This window comes from Elephantulus edwardii, unplaced genomic scaffold (assembly GCF_000299155.1).
Source record: "Elephantulus edwardii isolate Elephantulus edwardi_28Jun2011 unplaced genomic scaffold, EleEdw1.0 scaffold00070, whole genome shotgun sequence".
NCBI classification, from domain to species: Eukaryota; Metazoa; Chordata; class Mammalia; order Macroscelidea; family Macroscelididae; genus Elephantulus; species Elephantulus edwardii.
Window position 1 is genome coordinate 9,523,046 of NW_006399820.1, and position 22,616 is coordinate 9,545,661.

The 22,616-nt window shown below is 37.8% G+C and overlaps 1 protein-coding gene across 1 annotated transcript in view; it reads right to left on the minus strand.

Moving 5' to 3' along the window:
• CDKAL1 (CDK5 regulatory subunit associated protein 1-like 1) overlaps window positions 1-22,616 on the minus strand; it is an 886,114-nt gene that overhangs the window by 583,109 nt on the left and 280,389 nt on the right. Inside the window, exon 6 of the mRNA XM_006888658.1 lies at window positions 10,416-10,536. Within this exon, the coding sequence (XP_006888720.1) occupies window positions 10,416-10,536 (121 nt within the window). The remainder of the gene's footprint in view (window positions 1-10,415; window positions 10,537-22,616) is intronic.

Sequence of the window (22,616 nt, forward strand, 5' to 3'; positions counted from 1 at the left end):
TTTATGGTCTCTTTAGGGTATATTCCCAGTAGTGGAATTGCTGGGTCAAATGGTATCTCTATTTGCAACTTATTGAGAAAGCACCACATCGCTTTCCACAGTGGTCGCACCATTTTACACTCCCACCAACAGTGAATAAGGGTTCCAGTCTCTCCACAACCCTGCCAGTATTTGTTGCTTGCTGTTCTGTTAAATTTTGCTAGTCTTACTGGGGTGAGATGATATATCATAGTTGTCTTGATTTGCATCTCTCTCAGAGCTAGGGATTTTGAACATTTCTTCATGTGTTTGTGATTTAGAGCCTCTGAAAATGTTTCAAGAGGGCCAGCTATGAGTCTGTCTTACTCAACAGCATGCAACAACAATACATTATTTTCTATTAAAATGTATCACATTGCAACTAACCTAATTAACCCTAGAATGAAATCAATTTAAATTTAAGCATTCCTTAAACTATGTCCCATAAGAATAATGATTTCATGCCAAATGTTTATTGTGGACATGTCTATACCCAATTTGAAAATAATGCACATTAGGTTTTAAAATAGCCATGTAAGATATTTGGATAATATACCTCACCCAAAAATAGACAACACAAGGCAGGGGAGAACCCACCACATTACCACACAAAAATGAGTCAGGGATAAGTAACTGGGCTTGAAGGACAATATTGTTGTTAATTGCAATTTAGGTAATTCCAATTCTTGATGAACCAATGTGTGCAGAGTAGAAAGATATCACATGATTTTCAAGTCTATGAACCTTTGGAAGAAGGTGAGTTCAAACTACAAATTATCAACTTTTAACTAGTAGTCAAGTACTTAATCACTTATAGTACCTATCTAGAGTTGGTGAGGGGGGCAGGAACAGGACTGGTAAAAAAGATGTTGAAGTCACAACACTGTCACTTCCCAGCTCTATGGCCTTAAGCAAAATGCATCGGATTAAATGTGAGATTTGACTTGGTAGTTATTGTTGCTGTATACTAGCATGTATGAACCAACTACAACTCATCCTCCAGTGGGTTTTCATAGACTGTCCTGTTCACAGAGCAGATAAATTTAACAGGAAACGGTCCATCTTTCTCCCCAGGAGAAAGTGGTGGATTCAAACCACAAGCCTTTGAATTGGCAGCACAACTCTTTACTCACTAGGCCACCAGAGCTGAAGAGTATGGAATCATACATATAAGGTCTTGCTAGAGTTAAGCTAATAATAGACATATACTGAACAAATACCAAGAGGCAGTGATTAAGCTAATTACTTTTAATAGATGATCTCATGTAATTCTAAACAACATTACTCTATCCACATTTTATATGTTACCTATAAAGGAGTTTACTAACTTACACAATGCCACACAGAAAATTATTAAATGATGGGGCCAAGATTTGAGCACAATCTCGAGCTACCCACCTCATCACATCTCCCTTATTCACACACTGGTACACTGACTCACTATTCAGTCCATTCACAATTCTTCATTATTCTTAATGGACTTTTATTCCCTCTTCTCAAGTGCTTATATTCCAATCTATTAGACAAACACAGCAAAAATGGACTTTCTGTGAGTGTCATCTCTAACTCATACGGAGTCCTAAAGACAACTTTTCTCCTTGTATTGTTGCACTTAAAATATACTGTAACTTAACTGTTTTGTGCTTGCTATACACATTTACTCTACAGAGATATTCAAGGTAGACATCAAATTAACACATTTTTAAAATGACAGCATTATTATTCAAATATCCAAATAAAGAGCTCTCTAATTTATTAAAGAGTAAATTTAAAATATACGTACCCATAAAATAAAATTAGTTTATTTTTAAAATGAAAATATAGTAAACTTTCTATAATGTAAAATTATCTATAAGGTAGAATTAAGTATAATCTTACCATAAAAGCAAATCTACTAAATAATTTTACTGAACCAATTTCAGACTGGAGCCCCAGGATGGCACATACAGTTAAGTGCCTTCCTGAAAGGTTAAAAGAAGAGAAGTTTGCAGTTCTAACCCAACCACAGGCACCTTGAGAGAACTGGCCTGGTTCTCATCTGCACACATAGAGTCACTAAAGGACAGAACTACCTCCATGGCAAGAACAAACAACGATAACTTTAAACTAGGAATCCTTTAACCAAAGTCAAACTTGACCTTCTGTCAAGTTTTCAAGGTTATGAATTATAATATAAGGAGATTGCTTCTTTTCTCCTGAAGAGGACCTGGTAGATTTGAACCATTGGAGATGACTCAAATGTTTGGTTGGTAGTGAAAACTCTTTTGAACTGTGTTAGATCACCAGAACTTCTTACAAGTTCTTTAACAGGGTACATAAATTTGAGTGTCTTTAAATTACAAACAATTGTACATTTGTATCCAAATACAATGCTATTTTTCAAGGAAAATTGTTTTGTCTATTTATTAAACTGGTAAAGAAGATGTACTTTATAAGTTGAGCAGTGGTTATCTTATAATGATAGAATTTTTAAATGGTTATTTTAAAATCAGTCATTTCTTTAATGGCTAGAGAAGCTAGATATTCATTTCATAGTTTATATGAAATAATAATGACATAAGAACGAATTTACATAATTGAAGACTAAATCTCCATGCTAACACTGCCTAAAATGTTTGACAGAGCTGCTCACTTTAAAGACATTTATTAAACTAGAATTTTAAATTCTACAACTCAACAATAATAACTTCGCAGGTACAAGCTAAGAGTGCCATCCACTGTTCTTAGGAAAGATCCTTCTCAAATACCATTTCATAGTGTATTAAATAGAAGTATTACTTTTCTGTTGTATTTGCACAAACTTATGTGGAAATAAGATATAAATGGATTTCATCAGCGACATAAAAATATTGCAACTTTTATGCTAAGTCGATTTTGATAAAAGAGTAAAAGTATTTCCCAGTTCAAAATTGCAATCAAAATGTTAAGCTCACATATTTAATTATTCCAGATGAGTTTCATTTCATTCATAACAGAAATCCCCATGTTCCTTTTAAATAAAACTTTAAACAACTATGGCTTGAGCCATGTTGGATATCAGGAGCCTCGTACAGGAGAAGGCAAGGCTCAGAACTGTCATTCACGGGGCTGTGATGAGTCACAGTCACCTTGAAGGCACCTAACAACAACGTAATAGAGACCAAAGATAAATTCTAGACATTACAGAAGGAAAGTAAAATGTTCAAAGGAGGTTTTCCAAAGCTAATATATTATATGGAGGAGGAGTGCATATGCTTATGCCAAGAAAGGTTACAGATTGCAATGTATAGAAATCTTGGATCAAATAACTCTCGGGAAATGTTCTTTGAGGTTTAAATAAATATTTATTTTTTTTAAAGAACAACAACAAATTCAAGTAAGTAAAAAGAAAAAAGCAAGCCCCCTTTAAAGGTTCTCAAAGTCCATTATTTTATATCTAACAGACAGCAAATAACAGAAAGACATGAAAAACTTAAGAGAAAAAGAAATAACAGTAAAGGATTACAGGGCCAGAGCAGGCTTTCTCAGATGTGCTTACGTGAAGGGAGAAGCTCAAACCTTCAAACTAGAGATAATCTGATAGTGGGATTTTAAAAAAGGAAAAAGATGACTTATATCAGAACTGCTAAACAGCAAACAACTTGTGGCTCAAGAGAATGAAAATTGCCAAGGGATTGTCGAATATAAACACTTTAAGAGTGACAGAGAAGGCTAAACCAACAGATTTTTGCTTTAAGCCTCAATTTTAAATTTTCTATGTTTTGTGCCCATGTAGCCTGCCCTCCTACCTAGACACCCCATTGCTATGGCTAAAAAAAAAAAAATAATAATAATAAATCAGGTGACTCAACAAATGAGGCCTCTCACAAAATTAGAGTTTCTCCACCTCAGCTCATGCCTTTTGTTCAAGCCCATGCAGGCTTCCCATTATTTACCTGAGCAAAATGCTGGTTTTCTTCACTTGTTTTTAAAAACATTCTACACAAATACCCAAGTACACCCTGTCTATCCTATTATGCTTTAAAACCATGATCTCATCCCACTAATTTAATGAGAAGGATGAAGCACTCTGGCAAGAGTCTTCAAATTTCCGATCTTCACCTCAGAAATTTGATTACTTCTGGTCAAATATTTAATTAGGATCTAACATGTTTAGATATAGCTTCCAGTTTATAGAGAATACATAAGGTGGAATGATTGTTCAATGTCACAACCACAAAGAACAAAGCCAGCAACTGGGGGATCCATAGGTGGGACAGGCCACTGGAGAACCAGCCCTATCTCAAATCAGTCACAAAAAAAGAGACTGAGACTAGAAAAAGGGAAGGGACAGAACTCCAAATGCTCCACCCTTCATCTTGCCCCATGACATGAAGAAAAGGAATGTGCATTCCCTAAATTGAATCAGTCACTCAAGAACCTTAGAGAAAACAAATGGATGTGCTTTGCACTTATTCTTATCCTTTAGTTCAATACCTAAGGAAGTGTTGTCCTTTAGTCCTGTTTATGTTTAAAAGAAAAGTGCCCCTCTTTTTTTCCACGCAGTGCAAGTCTGCCAGCTGCCTTTGGGAGGAAGATGGACAATCTCCTCCCTTGTGATTTACTGACTCTGAAAACCCACTGTAGGGTCAGCTATAGATGGGTTCCAACTCAATAGTAGCCAACAATCACCTTTCCAAGGGACCTCTGGTGCCTTAGCAGTAAAGTCATGCACAGCCAATGCAAAGTTCAGCCCATTGGATGCACCAGCTGCTGGGTAGGAATAAGGTAGGAAGCCTCTTCCTGTGCAATTTCCTGCCTCTGAAAACCCACCGAAGTGTCAGCCATGGATCAGTTCTGACTCGATGGTTCACAGCAACAACTTCCTGTGCAAAGCCTACCTTCCCACTTGTGTTCCTCATCTTAAAGTTTTGTTCAAATAATTTTACTGTCAATATATTTCCTAATGCTTCAGCCTTTAATAAAGCTCCGGCGAAGGAAAAAAAATCCTTCTGTTCTCTTACTTTATGGCCAAACTTCTCAAGAAAAGTAATCTAGTTTCTACTTTCCTGACTCGACTGAAATCACTCATCCATCTCAGTGTTATTTCCCCTTACATGTTTGAAGTATGTTATAGTATTCCATATCCTTGACCCCTTTACCTCTGATTATTTCTATTATGGTTCCTCTGCCTCCTTCTATGGTTTATTTACACAGATTGATCACTCTCTCCTTCAAGAGCCTCTTTTGCTGTCACTCTTTCAACTAAAGTTTCATTTTAGGCTTGGATTTATGTGACCTTTCTTTAAAACTCCCAAACACACTGTTACTGGTAACACCACAAGACCATGATGACTCCAGAGTCTATCAATATACCTGACCCCTAACAACTGCACAGTCCCACCATTCTGGCGTTTTCCATCCTCTGAACTAGCACTTGAGGTCTACCATCCTATGACTAAGTTACTCCTACAAAACCAAAACAAGCAACTGAACACCATTGCCATTGTAGAGTTGATCCCTTCCCAGTTCCAAGGCTGTAAACCTTGATGCTGTCAATCTTAAGCCACTGGCCCCTCCAGTCAGCAGTAATTCATGACAACACTGAAATGGTCACCACGCATCACTTTATTTCCCCCCCACCAGGCAGCATTCAAAAAAGGTATCAGAGCAAGCCTTCTACTGCCGGATATAATTATTTCTCCACTTCGCTCCAAAACTTTAATGACTCTCTGTCTCCCTTAGCCTTATCAACTGAATTATTTTCACATCTTGGGGAAATTAGATTCTTTACACAAAAGATCATTTATTCCCTCCTATTTATGCATGCTGGAAATTCCAAGAAAACTGGGGGGGGGGAACACCATTTTCATAGATAACTCACATGACCCCAATTCTATGCCTTTATCAATTATTTTCTCTCTACTTACAATTTCTTCTTCATACTTCTAGTGAACAGAATAATGACCTCCCAGAGCTGCCCAGGAAAGTTCTGATGGTGTAGATCATGGGTAGATGCACTGCTAGCCCAAATGCTACACTTCTCTGGCAGTTCAAATCCACCAGCGGCTGTGAGAGACAAAGATGGGCAGTCTTCTCCCTTAAAATTTACAGCCATGGTGGATCAGCTACTAAACAGTTTCAACTCAACAGTAGTGAATGAGTGAGTGACTGAGACATGTACATGGCTTCATTTCTAGAACCCAGTGCTGTACAGTCAACTTTGACTCACTACAACCAGACTGGCTTTCAGAGGCTGCACATCTCCAGGAGGTAGACAGCTTCATCTTTCTCAAATGGAGCAGCTGGTGGGGCCAAATGACCAACTCTGCAGTTAGCAGTCAAACACAAAATGACAGCGTGGCAGAAAAAGGTGCAATACTGCTGACTTTGAAGCTTGAGAAAGAAGCCACAAGTCAAAGAATGTAGGCAGTTTCAAGCAAAGAAAAGGATTTTTCTCTGTACTTTTGACAAAGGAATACAGTCCTGTGGGCACCATGAAGTTACAAATTTAGACAATTGTGTATTGTTTCAAACCACTAAGTTTCTGTTAATTTTTATGACAGTAATAAAAATAACTGCACTCTATCTTTAATATCAAATAACAGCTCTGGTGGCCTAGGGCGTAAGGAGTTGCACTGTCAACACAAATGCATTTTAGAATGGATCAATATACTAACTAGACTAAAATTTATATATTCAAAAGATGAACAATTAAACATAAGGTACAAACCAAAGAGATCAATGTTATTAAACAAAATATATTCCTGTAACAATGATATTATATATATGTATTTAAAAAAAAAAAAACAACAACAAAACACCAAAACCCACATGCAACTAGTAGCAAAGATCCAAACTGTGATCAGAAACAAGCTTCCCAGTTCATTGAAAATGTAACATGATTTGAAAGTTTCAATATCTTCTCCTAAGAGAATCAAGACACCTTTTATACTTAAGTTAAAAATGTAACAAAGCATAATGACTTTGTAAAGTTAGGCATGTGGCCAGGAGGGACCAATCCTTGGGGAAGGACATCATGCTCAGAAGGGTAGAGGGACAGCACAGGAGTGGAAGACCCCACATGGGATAGATTGATACAGTAACTAGAGGAATGGGGGTAGGTGTATCAGATTCAGTGAGACTGGCTCAGGACAGGACAGGCTGTAGAGCTAGTGTACAAAAGGTTGCTATGAGTTGCAGGTGACTCAACAGCACATAACAACAACAAAATAGGTAATTTCAGTAATTTTCTAATAAAGAAAACCTGTTCCATTTTTGGTACTTCCCCAAATGTGAAAAGAAAACATCCATAAAACTTCCTTGACAATTTAATTTGAAAGAAGGCAAGCTTCAATCACAGGCATAACTATTTGAAAATATTTAAATGTAAGTGAAAATAAGCAATGAGTGTCTCTGGTGGTGGTTAAAATAAAAAACTGAAATTCAAGCTAAGTGATAGCAAATATCCATGGGATGTCTTCATCTGAGAGCAAGCGATAAGGTGACAAGTGATTCAGGAAACTGATTTCTAACAGTAAGAAACTCACATCTCCATTAGAGACACTATGGGTTGAAGGAATTCTCTTAATATCTAAGCAGATTTCCTAATTCATTCATCAGTTGCTATTGAGTCGACTCCAACGGGTGGGGGCCACATGTCTAAGCATATGTTCCATGGTGTTTTAATGACAAATTTTCAGGGGATGTTTTCTTTTTAAAGTCATTTAGTATTTTTGTTCTCAAACATTTATGTTTTTTAAAATTCGCACTATTGTTCTTATGTACCACAGAGTTAGAACTGACCCATAGCTGACCTTTAAGTGGGTTTTCAGAGGCAGTAAATAGTACAAGGGGAGATGATCCCTCTTTCTCCCACACATCAGGCTGGGGATTGAACATATGTCTTTGGGTTGGCAAGGCAGCTCCTTACCACTAGTCCACCAAAGCTCCATAAATGTACTATGGATAATTACTTTGTTGTTGTTGCTACGTGCTGTCAAAACTATGATTCATAGCTACCCTATGAACAACAGCTCTGAATCTTGCCCTATCCTGAGCCAATCTCACTGCCCGTGACACTTCTCACTCCACTGCCACAGTCATGTAACTATCTCATCTAGGGTCTTCCTCTTTTGCTCTGATGCTATCCCCTTCTAAGTATGATGCCATTCTCTGAGGACTGGCTCTCCCTGATAACATGACTGAAGTATGTTGTTGTTGTTGTTTGATGCCGTCGAGTTGTAGATGACTCATTGTGACCCTATGAACGAACAGCCTGAGCACTGTTCGCACATAGAGTTTCCAGAGGCAAGAGTTTAAAAATCACTGCCTATAAGAAACAGCTTGGCTTCCCCTTCTCTAGGACACACCCGTTTGTTCTCTTCGCAGTCCATATGTTCAGTACTCTTTTTCAGCAGTACAACTTAAAGACATTGATTCCTCTTCTGTCATCCAACTGGACCGGGAGGCCCAGAACACCAATCCCACTGGGAGCAGGATGCAGACGTATGCCACAAGCCAGTCTGGAACCATCTTCACGGGGGAGCACCCAGATAACAAATAGGCAAGACTGGAGCCTAAGCCATCTTATTAGGGGTTAGGCAGAGATCTCTCCTTATGACCCTTAATCAAGAAAGACTGATGCGCCCACCTGAGATCAAGCTAAGAAAACCTCAGGCTATCTGGACCTTGTGCTGCTGCCTTGATGTAGAAATTCCTGCCACCCATGCTATTAAATCTGTAGTTTCTTGTCCTTATGGTTTGCTCTTGAGGGTGTCATTTACAAGTCAGTTTTTATATTGGGGAAGTGTCTTTGCATGTTGCAGCTCTTAATAACTTAGATATACAAGTCTGCTTGTTTATCATCTGCTCTTCTGGGTACAGCGCTTGTCTGTCAGATGCTGTACTAAAGGAGAGCTCCCAAACTAAGCCAGAGTAGAACAGGGACTGGTCTACTTCTGAAATTAAAAAGCTTGGAAAATTCTACCAAAAAAAAAAGAGCACACTTAAACTCTTAAACTATTAGATACAGCACTGGAGACTGAGCCCCCCTATTGGAAGACATAGAGGAGGAATAATTGCAAACATCCACTAATAATTGGAATGTGGAACATATGAAGTATGAATGTAAGAAAACTGGACACTGTTTAAAAAAGAAATTAAATGTATAACTATTGACATACTTAGGCATTAGCAAGCTGAGATGGATGGGCATCTCATCCTTGAATCAGACACGTACATGATCCACTATGCCAAGAATGAAAAAGTGAAGGAAAATGGGGTTGTAGTCATAGTAAAAAAGACCATTTCTAAATCCATGCTGAGGTATAATGTTGTGAGTGACAGGATACTATCCATACACATACAAGGAAGATCTGTTAATATTACTACCATTCAAATATACACACCAAAGAAATGAGGATGACAAGTAATTAGATAGTATTACGTTGGAAATGAATTTGTATACTATTTTAATTTTCCTTCTCCTGAATTTAGTGTGTTTTTTTTTAAATGACGTTGTGTTGTGTGCATGTTTGTACTGTTTAACGTAGAGTTGGAACTGACCAATAGCTGGACCTCCATTTGGTTTTCATAGGCAATTCATCACACAAGTGGAGAGTTCCCATCTTTCTCCTGCAGAGTGACTGGTGGCCTCAAACCACGAGTCTTTGGGATTGCACTGCAGCTTCTTGTTATTAAACCAGCAGAGCTCCCTAAAATGAAGCAACACTACAAAATTTTCAAAGCTCAATGGATGTTTGCTACCACTCTCTCATCTTCTCAAATATGCTCACAACTGAATATAGAATTGACATTTGGGAAATGAATGAATGGAATCCTGGGTGCCACAAACAGTTAAAGCCATCATCCACTAATAGAAAAGGTTAGAGTTCATCAACAGATGTGGGGGGGGGGGGAAAGCCAGGTTAAACACATCTAAAAATTTTGTAATAAAAACTCTATGGAGGACAATTTAACTGTGACACAGGGAATTACAGGTGCACTGGAATTAACTAAACGGCAAAGGTAAAAGAGGTAGCAAATACGTCCTTGATATTAAGAGTTGTCAGAGTAGAGTCCCATATAATTAGGAAATTAGCTGGGTTCAAATACTTAAGAGTCTTTTTGTGATTCTTTTTCCTCAAGAAAATAATCAATTACTTGACTGTGACACATGTCCAAGAAAAAGGAAAAGTTCATTCATGGAGTATATTAAATACAGTGAAACCTGTGGGAGCCTGAACTTGAAAGGCCTGCCTTCTTGTTCCAGGTCTGACAAACTTTCCAAGTTTGACATGATAAAGTTTATAGTTCTTCCATTGATCTTTAGCAGTAGAAGATATTTGAGTTTTCCTTCTGACAGGTCTTCATGTTACACAGATTCCAACTTTATCTGCTTTTATGCTATATTATGAGCATAAATGGGGACAGCTTACCCAGTATTGATGGAAATGATTTCTATCAGTGGATTCTTCCTAATCTTTGGCAAATCCAACCGTGCTCCCCCCAAGCGTTTTCCATTATCCTTTTTCTGACCCAGCAGTCTCACCGAGTGACCTTCAAAATAAAACACATTAAATAAACATCAGGAGAGTCTCACTACATCATTTTATGCTTTTCATGAGGTTAACATTTTCATTTAAGAAACAATAAAAAATCAGAGAAGATGCAAACATTTGACTCTAAGAAACATTAGCACTTGAGGGGAAGTAGCTGTGCCAAAAGTATATCAACTGTATTATCTATACATTGATCTGCATGGATGAGAGAACCAGAAATAATCTCAGAAAGTAATTGCACAGGTAAGAATGCTTCATAGCATAGACTTAACACTCAGAGACAGCAGAAAAGGTCCGTGTACACATCGAGATTGCCTGCAAATGAGTTCATGGTAGGATGGGGGTGGGGGAGCGATTGAGATGCAAAAGTAGGTTAGGTACTCAAATAAGCAATAAATCAAAAGAGTAAATAAAATAACACTAAAGCAATGTTTTAATTTCATTTAAAAAACATATAAAATAGTTGAGATCATTTCTATTTTCTCTTATTTTACAACTGTGAAATAATTTCAGAATTAAAGATGAAAGATTAGTAAAAGAAGTCACATAGTTTTCTGATGGTCCAATTTTCTTTCATTTAATCCTATACTGTGTGAATTTCCCCTTTATATATGTAGACATACTATACCTAAACACATATACACATACATTCAGTGTTATATAGACTACAGATTATATTAGACTTTTCATAGTTTTAGTTAAGGATATTTAAGTACATTACATACTTTTCACAGGTACACTAATCAATAATCTTTAATACTGTAACTATACACCTACATATTCATCACAGCAATCCAGTTTCAATGTATTTCTAACTCCCTAAAACAAACAAAAAATTCAATTGTTTTCGTTGTGGTTGTTATGTGCCATTGAGTCGTCTGCGACTCATAGCTACCCTATGTACAACAGCCCTAAAACCTGCTCTATCCTGTGCCAACCTTAATGTCTTTGATACATCTACTCCCATTGCCCCAGTGACTGAATCAATCCATTTCATTAAGAGTCTTCCTCTCCTGAACTGTCCCTTCACCCTCCCAAGCATGATGTCCCTCTCCAAGGACTGGTCCCTGTTTGTAACATGTCCAAAGTAGGTCAGATGAAGCTTCAGAATCCTTGCCTCCAAGGAGCAGCTGGGTTTCGCCTTCTCCAGGACAAACTTGTTTGGTCTCTTGGCAGTCCAGGGTATATTCAACACTCTTCTCCAGCACCACAGCTCAAAGGCATCAATTCTTTTTCTATCATCCCTAGTCATTGTCCAGCTCTCTGATGCATAGCGGGAAATTGCGAAGACTATGGGCCAGATCAGGTGCACCTCAGTCACCAGACTGATGTCGTTGCTCCTTAGAACCTTGAAGAGGTCTCTGACAGACGACTTTCCCAATGCAATATGTCTTTTAATTTCCTGGCTGCTGGTACCAAGAGTGTTGATTAAAGAGCCAATCAAACTAAAACTGTTAATAACCTGTCATCCATCATGATGCTGCCAATTGGCCCAGTGGTGAGAATCTTTGTTTTCTTGGTATTGAGCTTCAATCCATATTGAAGGCTGCAGTCCTTGATCTCCTGCAGCAAGCACTTCAGAGCCTCCTCAGTTTCAGCAAGCAGGGTTGTGTCATCTGCATAACACAGGTTGTGTATCACATAGGATATTCTATTTTCCTGGGGGTGGGTATATGGATTCTTTCTAGTTAATAGGTCTTAAAATAATGTTCAGGTGAACACTCACAAATAATATCTTTATGTAGATGCATACTTTCACTTTCTAAGATAGACTGCTGCCTAACATGGTTAATCTATGTTTAACTGTGTGTATGTGTATTTATTTAGAAAAACAGGCAGTTAATTTCACCCAAAGACTTTAGTCAACTCCTGCTCTAGCAATACTAATAGTAGCTACCAGACACTTGTGATTAACAAGCACTCAAAATATGCTACAAACATATATATGCCTAACATTCTTAAGACTGTCAAAATTTATTTCCAAAGTAATTGTACGTCCTGGTGATATAGTGCATTATAGGTTGGACTGCTAAAAAAAAGGTCAGTAGTTCAAATTCACCAGGCACCTCAAGTCAAGAAAGAGGAAACTATTCGTGCTAAGATTTCCAGCCTCAGAAAACAGAAGATCAGCATGAGTTGAAATTAACCTACTATTGATTGCCATTGAGAAGAATGAGGTCCCCAAAACAGTTAATTATGTTCTTTGAACAGAGTAAGGGAACACTGTATGGTTTAAAACCAGGAAAGATGTGCATCAGGGTGTAATTATTTTTCCATATCTATTCAGTCTGTAAACTGAGCAAATCATTCAAGAAGCTGGACTCTTCAAAGAAGAATGTGACATCTAGATTGGAAGAATCATCATCAACAATCTACATTATATGTAGATGACACAATCTGGCTTGCTGGAAGTAAGGAAGACTTAAAACATTTGCTATAGAAGATCAAAGACTGCTGCAGCCTTCTCTATGGATTGCATCTCAACATCAAAAAGATAAAAATCTTTACCACTAGACTAATAACCAACATGATGGATGGAGAAAAGATTGAAACTGTCAATGATTTCTTCTTCCTTGGATCCACAATCAACACCTTTGGTATCAGCAGTCAGGAGATCTGAGGCATGGTGTAAGGTCTCTGTCATAGATCTCTCCAAATTACTGAGGAGAAATAATGTTAGTTTGAGAATGAGGTATGCCTGATTCAGGCCATGGTCTTTTAAAATCACTTGTTATGCATCTGAGAGCCAGAAAATGCATAAGGTTAGCTGAACAAGAAGTGATGCATTTTGTTGGATAAGAATACTGAATATCCAATGAACTTAAAAAAAAAAAAAAACCTCCACAGGTATGTCTTGGGAAAAATGCAGCCAGAGTGCTCCTTGGAGGCAAGGATGGCAAAACTTAGCTCAGAAACTTTACGCATGCTGTTAGGAGAGGCTCTTCCTGGGAGAGGAATATCATGCTTGGAAAAGAGGAGCACCAGCAAAAGAGAATGATCATCAATGAGACAGACCAACATAGTGACTACAGCAAGTGGCTCAAGTGTGTCAGAGGACGGCACATGATACGAAAGGATTCAGATCTATTGTTCACAGGATACTATGAGTTGTACTTGATCCCAGAGCACCTAACAACAACAGGGTGAGGTAAGATGCTGTACCTTTACATAGAATTGTTAGCCAGTTTGGTGAACTGTCTACTATTTTATGAGTAGCTGAAACAGAATATTTGTCTTATTAAGGAGTTATGAGAATTCTTCATATATTCTGGTTATACAGCTTTAACAGAAACATGATTACTATTTTGTCTTAATTGGTGACATACTTTTACTTTCAAACGATTTCTTTGAAAAATTAAATGTTTTTAAGTATATTAAATCCAATTTATAATTTTTTCTTTAAATAATTTATGTTTTGTGCATCAGATTATCAACTTTTTTCCAGTCCAACAGCACAAATATATCTCAATGTGCTCTTCTATGATTTCTAGGTTTAACTCTTACACTTAGATCTAGAACCCACACTCATCTGTTATAAAACCATGTGCTGAAATCCTAAACTCTCTAGGTTGAATGTGATTCTGTTTGGAAATACAATTTTTCCTTTTTTGTATTAATTATATCATTCCTAGTACCAGGTGTGGACTCTATACCTTCTTGTTTCTAAATTTTAAGATCAGAATAGACAGCAAGGAGTCTGTTCTGGTCATCCACAAAGAAACACTGTGGATGACGATCATCCACAAAGAAAACACTAAAGAGCCAAAGAAGGTCAGGGGCTGCCAACAAGGAGGTATGAGATATGTCAAGACACTGATATGAACATTTTGGGGGAGAATTTCAAAGGGTTGTATACATATAGAAATATTATCTGCTATAAATACAGTTTCGTTTCTTTGTTTCTGATAAGCAGGCAGCTATTGGCAAGAACTACCGGTGCTCAATGTTGAAAAGAGAGACATATAAGGTTGGGAGAAAAGCATTCTCTTTTTCTCAATTAAGTTAAATTTTAACTGCAAATTTTTTTTTCTTAGATGCTGTTTAGCAGGCTGAAGGAAGTTTATCACAAACAAGAAATTTTACCATGAATGAATATTTGGATTTTGATAAATGCTTTGTCTATTGAGATGATTCTGTGAATTCTGTCTATTCTTTTATTTAAACTGAATGTTTTCACTGGTTTTAGGATACAAACTAAATAAGACCTACAAGGGGGTAGGGGGGTGGAAATCAACTTTGAAGGTTTGCTGTTTTGGTTTGTGGCCATTTTGGTTAAAAATGTTCATGAGGATAGTGTCTGCAGGTTTAGTTTTGTGTGATAACATGACTTGGGTATTAAACTAACACTGAAATCACAAAATGTGACTGTTTTCTCCAAGTGTTTGTAAAGGACAGTACTGGACCAGGAAGGGTTTGGTTCTCTTGTGTACAAAATCATGGGTTTGGAGGTGATTTCAAAGCACCTCCCAAAACATGTTAACAAAGCAGTGTGGTCATTTTGGACAGTTCCAGTCACCGAGATCTCACCACAAATCCGTGCTAAGGGAAGAGACAATATACAACATGCACCATTTACATTTAGCAGATACCACAGAATGCAAGGAACTGCCTCTTCTTGATCGATTTCACATGTAAAGCCATCACAGCATGAGGTTTTCTCTTAGCAAAGATTTTTTTTTTATATAAGTAATTCAATTTCCTTGATTGCTAGGTATCTTAAGGAAGGAGTTAGTCTGGAAAAATGAGTCTTTCTGGTAATTAATCAGTTTGGCTAGTACTTTTTCACTATGTTCCCTTATAGGCTTTTTTTTTTTCCTTATAGGCTTTTTAATTCCATAGGATTTTCACTGCTTTGATGACCTCTTTTTTCATTCTTGATTTCAGTGATTTCTACATCCTCTTTTTAAAACTGGTCAGCCAAGCTAAAGGTGTCTGCCACTGGCTTCTTTCTAATCATCAATTTTATTTCATTGACTAGATTTAATAGTTTTGTTTTGGATTGTATTCCATTGATTTCTATGATTCCACTTGTTTTGGGTTTAGTTTGTTCTCCTATTCTCTTAATATAAACATTTTGGCCACTAGTTTGAGAAAGTTCTTCTTCAAATCAATTGAGCTTTATCTGGGAAAACTGATGAAGGGGCAGGCTTTCAATAACCTTGTCCAAACCAAGAAAGAGAAGATGGGTGTGTCCACAGGTAAAAACATCACACAGCTTCACAGTGTTCTCACCAATAATCTGCTTTTCTCACAAATAATGCCTCTACACTTATTGAATGTATTTAGTGGATTTCCAGAATGCTGAAACAATTTCTTTAAAGGTCTCACCTTTAAGTCTTGCTTTTGGGAAGATGTGTTGACTTCCTAATGCCAGGAACAAATCAAAACTAACTTACTAAACATCAATTCCTTAAGTTATCCCACATATAAAATTCTAAGCAACTATAAACATGTTTCATTGCTCTAATTTACACATGACATATTGCTTAAACACCTCATTTACAGGAGAAGTGTGGGCTCGTGAGATTGCAGGACGTGTGGATTGAACCCAGCCACAGATGGCCAAGGATGAGCTGACTAGAACCCAACCAGAAAAAGAATGGGCTCCATTCTGTGAGCGAGGGCAGATGGCTGCAACCAGATGTTTTGCTCTGGGCTTCACTTTCCTTGTGAATTCAAGTGCTCAAAGTTTCCAAGTTGAACTGAGCATCTTCCTTCAGCAAAAGGGACATGCCTGTTCCCTCAGACCACAGGTATAGTATAAATGCACAAATCAGAAATGAGATCTACATGGTTTTATTGTTAAAATGTTTCCTTTCCTATCTGCAAGTCAATGGCTATTCATGTTGCTATGTTCAACAAGGATTCTCTGGTTTGTGTAAATGGTTAAGCACTTGGCTAAAAATGGAATGATTGGAAGTTTAAGGCACTCAAAAAACAGCATAGCTAAAGGTAGGCCTATTTGTTTCTGCAAGATCACAGTCTTGAAAACACTACAGAGCAGTTATATCTGTCATACATGAGATCATCCCAACTTGAAATCAACTCTACAATAACTAACAACAATAAAATTACTCAACAAAGACATAAATCTTGAAAACTCTGAGAACTATGCTCAACTGTAACTAGGGTCACTTTCCTTCTGTCAATTAACTAATATCATAATTCACTCATATGCCTCTGTTGACAATTGTGTTTATAATCAAACTTCCTATTTATTTCATTGATGCCAGTTTCCCTAAATAGAGTGAACAGGGAAGTTTAGATAATGTGGAGTCTTGTTAATAGCTATGACTGGAAATCTTAGGTAATTGGTTCATTCAAGTTGACAACCACTCGTAGCTACCTTATGAACAACAGTTCTGAACCCTTCCATGTCCTGCACCATAGTCACACTCTCCGATATACTGGAGCCACTGTTACAGTCACGATACCGATCCATCTCCTTCACTGCCTGGAAGCACTAAGGGGACTGCATTCTCTGGTGCTCACAGTAACAAAGGTGAGATTAAGATCACATTATGGAGCTCTTGATTTTGAATTGACTATATTTTTAACTGGTTGGATTTCCGGCACAAGTAGCTAGTAGATTACAAAAGACATCTGTGATGTCAGGCTTTACAAAGGGACATCAACATTTATGCTCTTCAAGAAACATAGTAGGCTATAGGTTTTCTGTTTCTATTAAATAAAATTGTTTATTTGCTTAAAAGAAAAAAATCTCTTGTTCCCATTCTAAAAAATGGTGATCCAACAGTGTGCAGAAATTTTTGAATGCTATCACTAATGTGACACACAAGCAAAATACTGCTGAAGATTATCCAAAAGTGACTGGAACAATACATCAATAGAGAAATAACCAGATGTGCAGGCTCTGGGTTTAGAAGAGCCATGGCACTAAGTACATTATTCCCAATTTCATATAGATCTTGACCAAAAGCAGAGAGTACCAGAGGAATGTCTATCTGTGTTTCATTGACTGTGCAAAGGCATATGACTGTGTGGATCACAACAAACTGTGGTTAATCTTGAGAAAAATGAGAATCCTAGAACACCTGATTGTGCTTATGCAAAACCTTTATTTGGGCCAGGAGGCAGTCATCAGAACAGAGCAAGGAAGCACTGCATGGTTCAAAATTGGGAAGGACGTATGCCAGGGATCTGTCCTGTCTCCATACCCCTTTAATCTGAATGAAGAAGAGATCAGTCGAGAGGCTGGACTTTATGAGGAGGAATGTGGCATCAGGTTTGGAGGAAGACTCATCAACAACCTCCATTATGCAGAAGACACAACTTTACTTGCTGAAATTGAGAAGTGCCTGAAGCATCTGCTGTAGAGGGTCAAGAACTCTAGTTAGCCATATGGAATAAAGTTCAATATCAAGAAAACAAAGATAGGCACCACTGAGCCAATTGGCATCTTCATGATAGATAGAGATTGAAATTGTTAACAATTTCAACAAAGCTTGCTTTGTTCCACAATCAACACTCTTGGCACAAGCACTCAGGAAATGAAAAGACAAACTGCATTAGGAAAATCTGCTGTCAGGGACCTCTCCAGAGTGCTGAAGAGCAAGGATGTCAGTATAGAGACTAAGGAGCACCTGGTCCAAGCCATGGTCTTTGCAATTACTTGCTAAGCATCAGAGAGCTAGACAATGACCAAGGATAACAAAAGAATTGATGTCTTTGAGTTGTGGTGCTGGAGAAGAGTGATCAACGTAGCAAAGACTGCCGAGAGAACTAACAGTTATGTTCTGGAGAGGGTGAAACCAAGCTGCTCCTTGGAGGCAAGGATTTTGAAACTCTGTCTCACATACTTTCGTCATGTGGCCAAAAGGAGCCAGTCTTTGGAGGGGATTATCATACTTACAAGGACAGAGGGACAATGCAAGATAAAAAGACCCTTTATGAGATGGATTGACACAGTAACTGAGGTAATGAGTATGTGTGTATCAGAGAGTGTGAAAATGGCACAATAGAACAGGGTTCAGAGCTTTGTACATAGAGTCATAAGCAACTTGACAGCGCATAACAGCAACAAACAACAAATTTCTGTACAGAAAGCATCGTGGCCATACTAATAATAACAACCTTTTTTGCTCTACTCTGCTATGAAGAAACATTAAGTTCATAATGATTTTAAAAGTTCTTACTTGAATCTAGAAGTATAGCTGGGTCAAGCAACATTTGGCATGTCAGATTTCAGATAATTTCAAGACAGGTTCAATTCTTTAATCAAAAGTTCAGTTAATGAAGAGGCAAGCAAGACCAGCCTGATAGCGTAACAGCTACCTGAGAGATGCCAAAAGTACACTAATGACTGTGCAGAGGCACGCTACTTTCACACTAGCATGAGACAAATTCCATTATATCCTGCTGAGACTTCTGTAATATGCAACTTGCACTAATAACATTTGATAAATTATTCTCCTTCACTATCTACATGCAAATAAAGGACCAGACTTCTCCTGATAAAAGTTATTTTCCAATTCAGTGGTTCATTAAAGAGCTGCAGACCTAACAATAGTCTGGTTTTTTTTTAAATTGAAAATTATACTACACTAAAGACAAAGCAAAAAAAAAAAAAAATAGCAAACAAGTCTCTCATTATAGCCAAAGAGAAAAGGTTGTAAATTCCACCACTGAACAACTGTTTAAGCAAATACACAAAAAGATGGACTGTTGACTAAAAGTTTTCTTTGCTTTGTGCCATGTCCTTTAAAAACTGTTTTAGCAGAATGGTTATGCAAATTGATTCTTTAAATTAAAAAAAAAGATAGGTCAAAAACAAGTGCTATGAATCAGTACTTTGTAGACATGCAGCTATCAACACTGTTACCATTTAAGACAACCTAAAATTTAACAGAATGAAAAATAAAAGGGAAGACTACACCTTAAGAAAGAAAAGAGAGGTAACAAGAAATGAACTAGAGAAGGAGTAAAGCTATGAAAGGTATTGAGAGGAGAGAATGTATCTTCAAATGAGCACATTATACTTCACAGAGAGTGGCACTGCTACTCCAAGGGCCATGCCTCTCCATTGGTTCAAATCCACCAGCAGCTCCATATAAAAAGAGGGGCTGTCTCTTTCCATGAAATTTACAGGCTTGGAAACTCAATACAGGCATGGCTTCAGTGGAGATTCCTATTTGACCACAATGAGAATTACACTTATGAAGATACCATGAAAATATACACTCACACAGCTGAGGTGCAGGTGACACATCTTTGCTTCCAGAAAGTGAAGAAGACTGGAAGCATTCGCTGCAAACACTACAGCCTTCAGTACAGATTACATCTCAACATCAAGGGGGGAGAAAATCCTCACCACTGGAAAAAGGCAACATAGAGAGTGATAAGCTGGCCCAGTGGACTGAAAGCGATGCAACCAAGCCAAAGGTGGGTGACTTTTAATCCACGGCGCTCAGACCTGTCTTTCACTGTTTTTGTTTTTGTTCAAACATTCCTCTAGGTCATACAGCCCTGGTGTGTCCACTTGCCATACAGCGGTAACTTGCGGTTGCTGTGAGGCTGAACAGTGTGAAGCTGATGTGTCAAATGTGTTAATGGTTGGTTACCCATGGTGGACAGTGTTGGGTGAAACTCCCCAATTAAAACAAGCTTGGAAGCAGGAGCAGCATCTACTTCAGTAATAGCTTGCCTCCGGAAACCCTATGAACCTGAGGAGAGGATGAGAGACACACAAGTGTTGAGGACTCTCCTTCATAGGGTTGCTATGAGTCACCTACAACTCAGTGGCACTTAACAACAATATCATTGGAACAAGAGGCGACATCATTAATAGATGCAGAAGAGACTAAAATTGTCAATGATTTTATTTTACTTGGACACACAATCAACACTCATGACAACAACAATCAAAAAATAAAATTATGACATGTTGCACTGGAAAAGAACTACTAAGGATTTCTCCAGTGCTGAACAGCAAGGATGCCAGTTTCAGAACTAATCTATGCCTGATCTAAGTCACAGTATTTTTAACTGTCTATGCTTCTGAAAGTTGGACACTGAATGACAGAAGAAGAATTGATGTCTTTGAATTGTGGTATTGGAAAAGAGGACTGAATATCCATAGATTGCCAAAAGAACAAATAAGTCTGTCTTGAATAAAGTTTAACCAACGTGCTCCTCAGAAGGAAAGAGGGAATCATTTCATCTCACATACTTTAGGTATGCTGTTATGAGGGCCCAGTCCACGTAAGAAGGCTTCATGCTGGAAAAGGTGGAGGGGCAGTGAAAGACAGGAAGACCCTCAACAAGAGGGACACAGTTACTGCAGCAGTGTAACCAAACAATTCTGAGGACGGCACATGATGGAGCAAGGTTCAGATCTGTTGTTCACAGGGTCACTATGAGCTGTAGTAACCTGAGAGCACCTCACAACTCTCACCACTACTGCCTTGCCTTAGGATGAGAAAAGAATTGATGTTCACAATACTGCTTTATTTCGTGAGTGTCCTCACCCTTTGTGGTTGAAGTAAAGGAAAAGAGAATAAAAGAAAGCAATCAATACAGCAGAGCTTAAAGGAAAAAGACAACGAAAATGCTATCCATTTTACAGCATTTCAACTCCATGTAAATGAGAGAGAGAAGATTAATAGGAACAGATGGGAACAATGACGCTCAGTGTGACAAGATCAACTGGTGACAACAGGAGACCACTGAGGAGACAGTGATAAAGATGTAAGGTGATTTCAACTGGAGACACGCAATTCCACAACTGCGGTGAAAAAGGAAGATTGACATGTGGAATGAGACTTATTCAACATCATGCTTCGGAGAGCTCTTCACTTTCTAGTTTAAATGTAATTCCCATTTCTTTCCTCTCAATAATGGTCACTGGTGTCTGAGTGGGTTTGTTAACCAACTTTAATGTACATCTCCCTAAACTGTTATTTATAAGTGTCTCATAAAATCCACCCTTGTTAAAAAAAATTCAATTTTGAGCCTTAAGGCTTTCAACAGTCATTTATAAATCAACTGCATAAACTTGATCCCACGCTGGTTTTTACATCTGATGCAATGCACTGAAGAATGTCACAAAACAATTTTATCAGTGAAAATTGGTCTAGTTTGCAAAAAAAAAGAAAAAGAAAAAACCCCAACAACCTAAATGGTTTTATCTTCCCTCCACATAATTCACTAGTATGTAACAATGTCTTAATTCTTAAAACTAAAAATCTTAAAAAAAAAAAACCAAAAAACTAAAAATCTATGTGAAGAATACCAAAAGTTGGTTTGGGACAGTACTTTCTCTACTAGTTTAATCAGTGACTATCTACTCACTTGCAAAAGCAAAATATCTTTTCTAAACCCCACAATGCTCACTGCCTTGAACATTATTAGAACTAAGAGAAAACATTCTCCTCGAATATTCTAGAAAGCCCAACCCGTCAACATCAAAGGCAGTCAAGCATAATGGTCATTCATAAATACAAAAGAACCAGCCCTTGGAGCATAAGCACATCTTCTAAAGTGAATGACAGAAATATGACTATCTACAAAACAAATATGTTAACAAAATCAAGTTCCAATGCTCAGATTTTCTCTTTGGCTTTTGAAAGCTAAGACCACAGTTAGCTTCACAGCATCATTCTGCATTTCAGAACCATCAGTAATCTGGTAACTCGGTTTCCTAGTGTTTATTTTTTCCCCCTTTGTTAATTTTTCTCCTAAAGGCTCTATATAAATAAGCAGATTTTCCTGTAACTGTCTCTTCAGCCCCCATCGTTTTTAAGGCCATTCATTGTTTCCTCGATGTGTGATCACCTGACCCTGCCACCACAGTGAGGGCTCCCACCAAGCTTTCCCCGGCCCTTGCTGCCTTCTCGCACTTCACACAAATTCAGTTCTATTAAAAACAATTCCACAGACCCATCTGAGCTCTGAGCTCCGAGTTGTCCTGCTGGAAAATTTCCTATTAAAGCAATCTAACATGACATTGGGGGCAAAGAGTAGAAGCCAACTGGCAGACAAGGGCAGCAAAAACAAAGAGTCAATGTGCTACAGACTCCATTTCTCACTTAAGTAAATTTGGTCAAATCAGCTGGAATA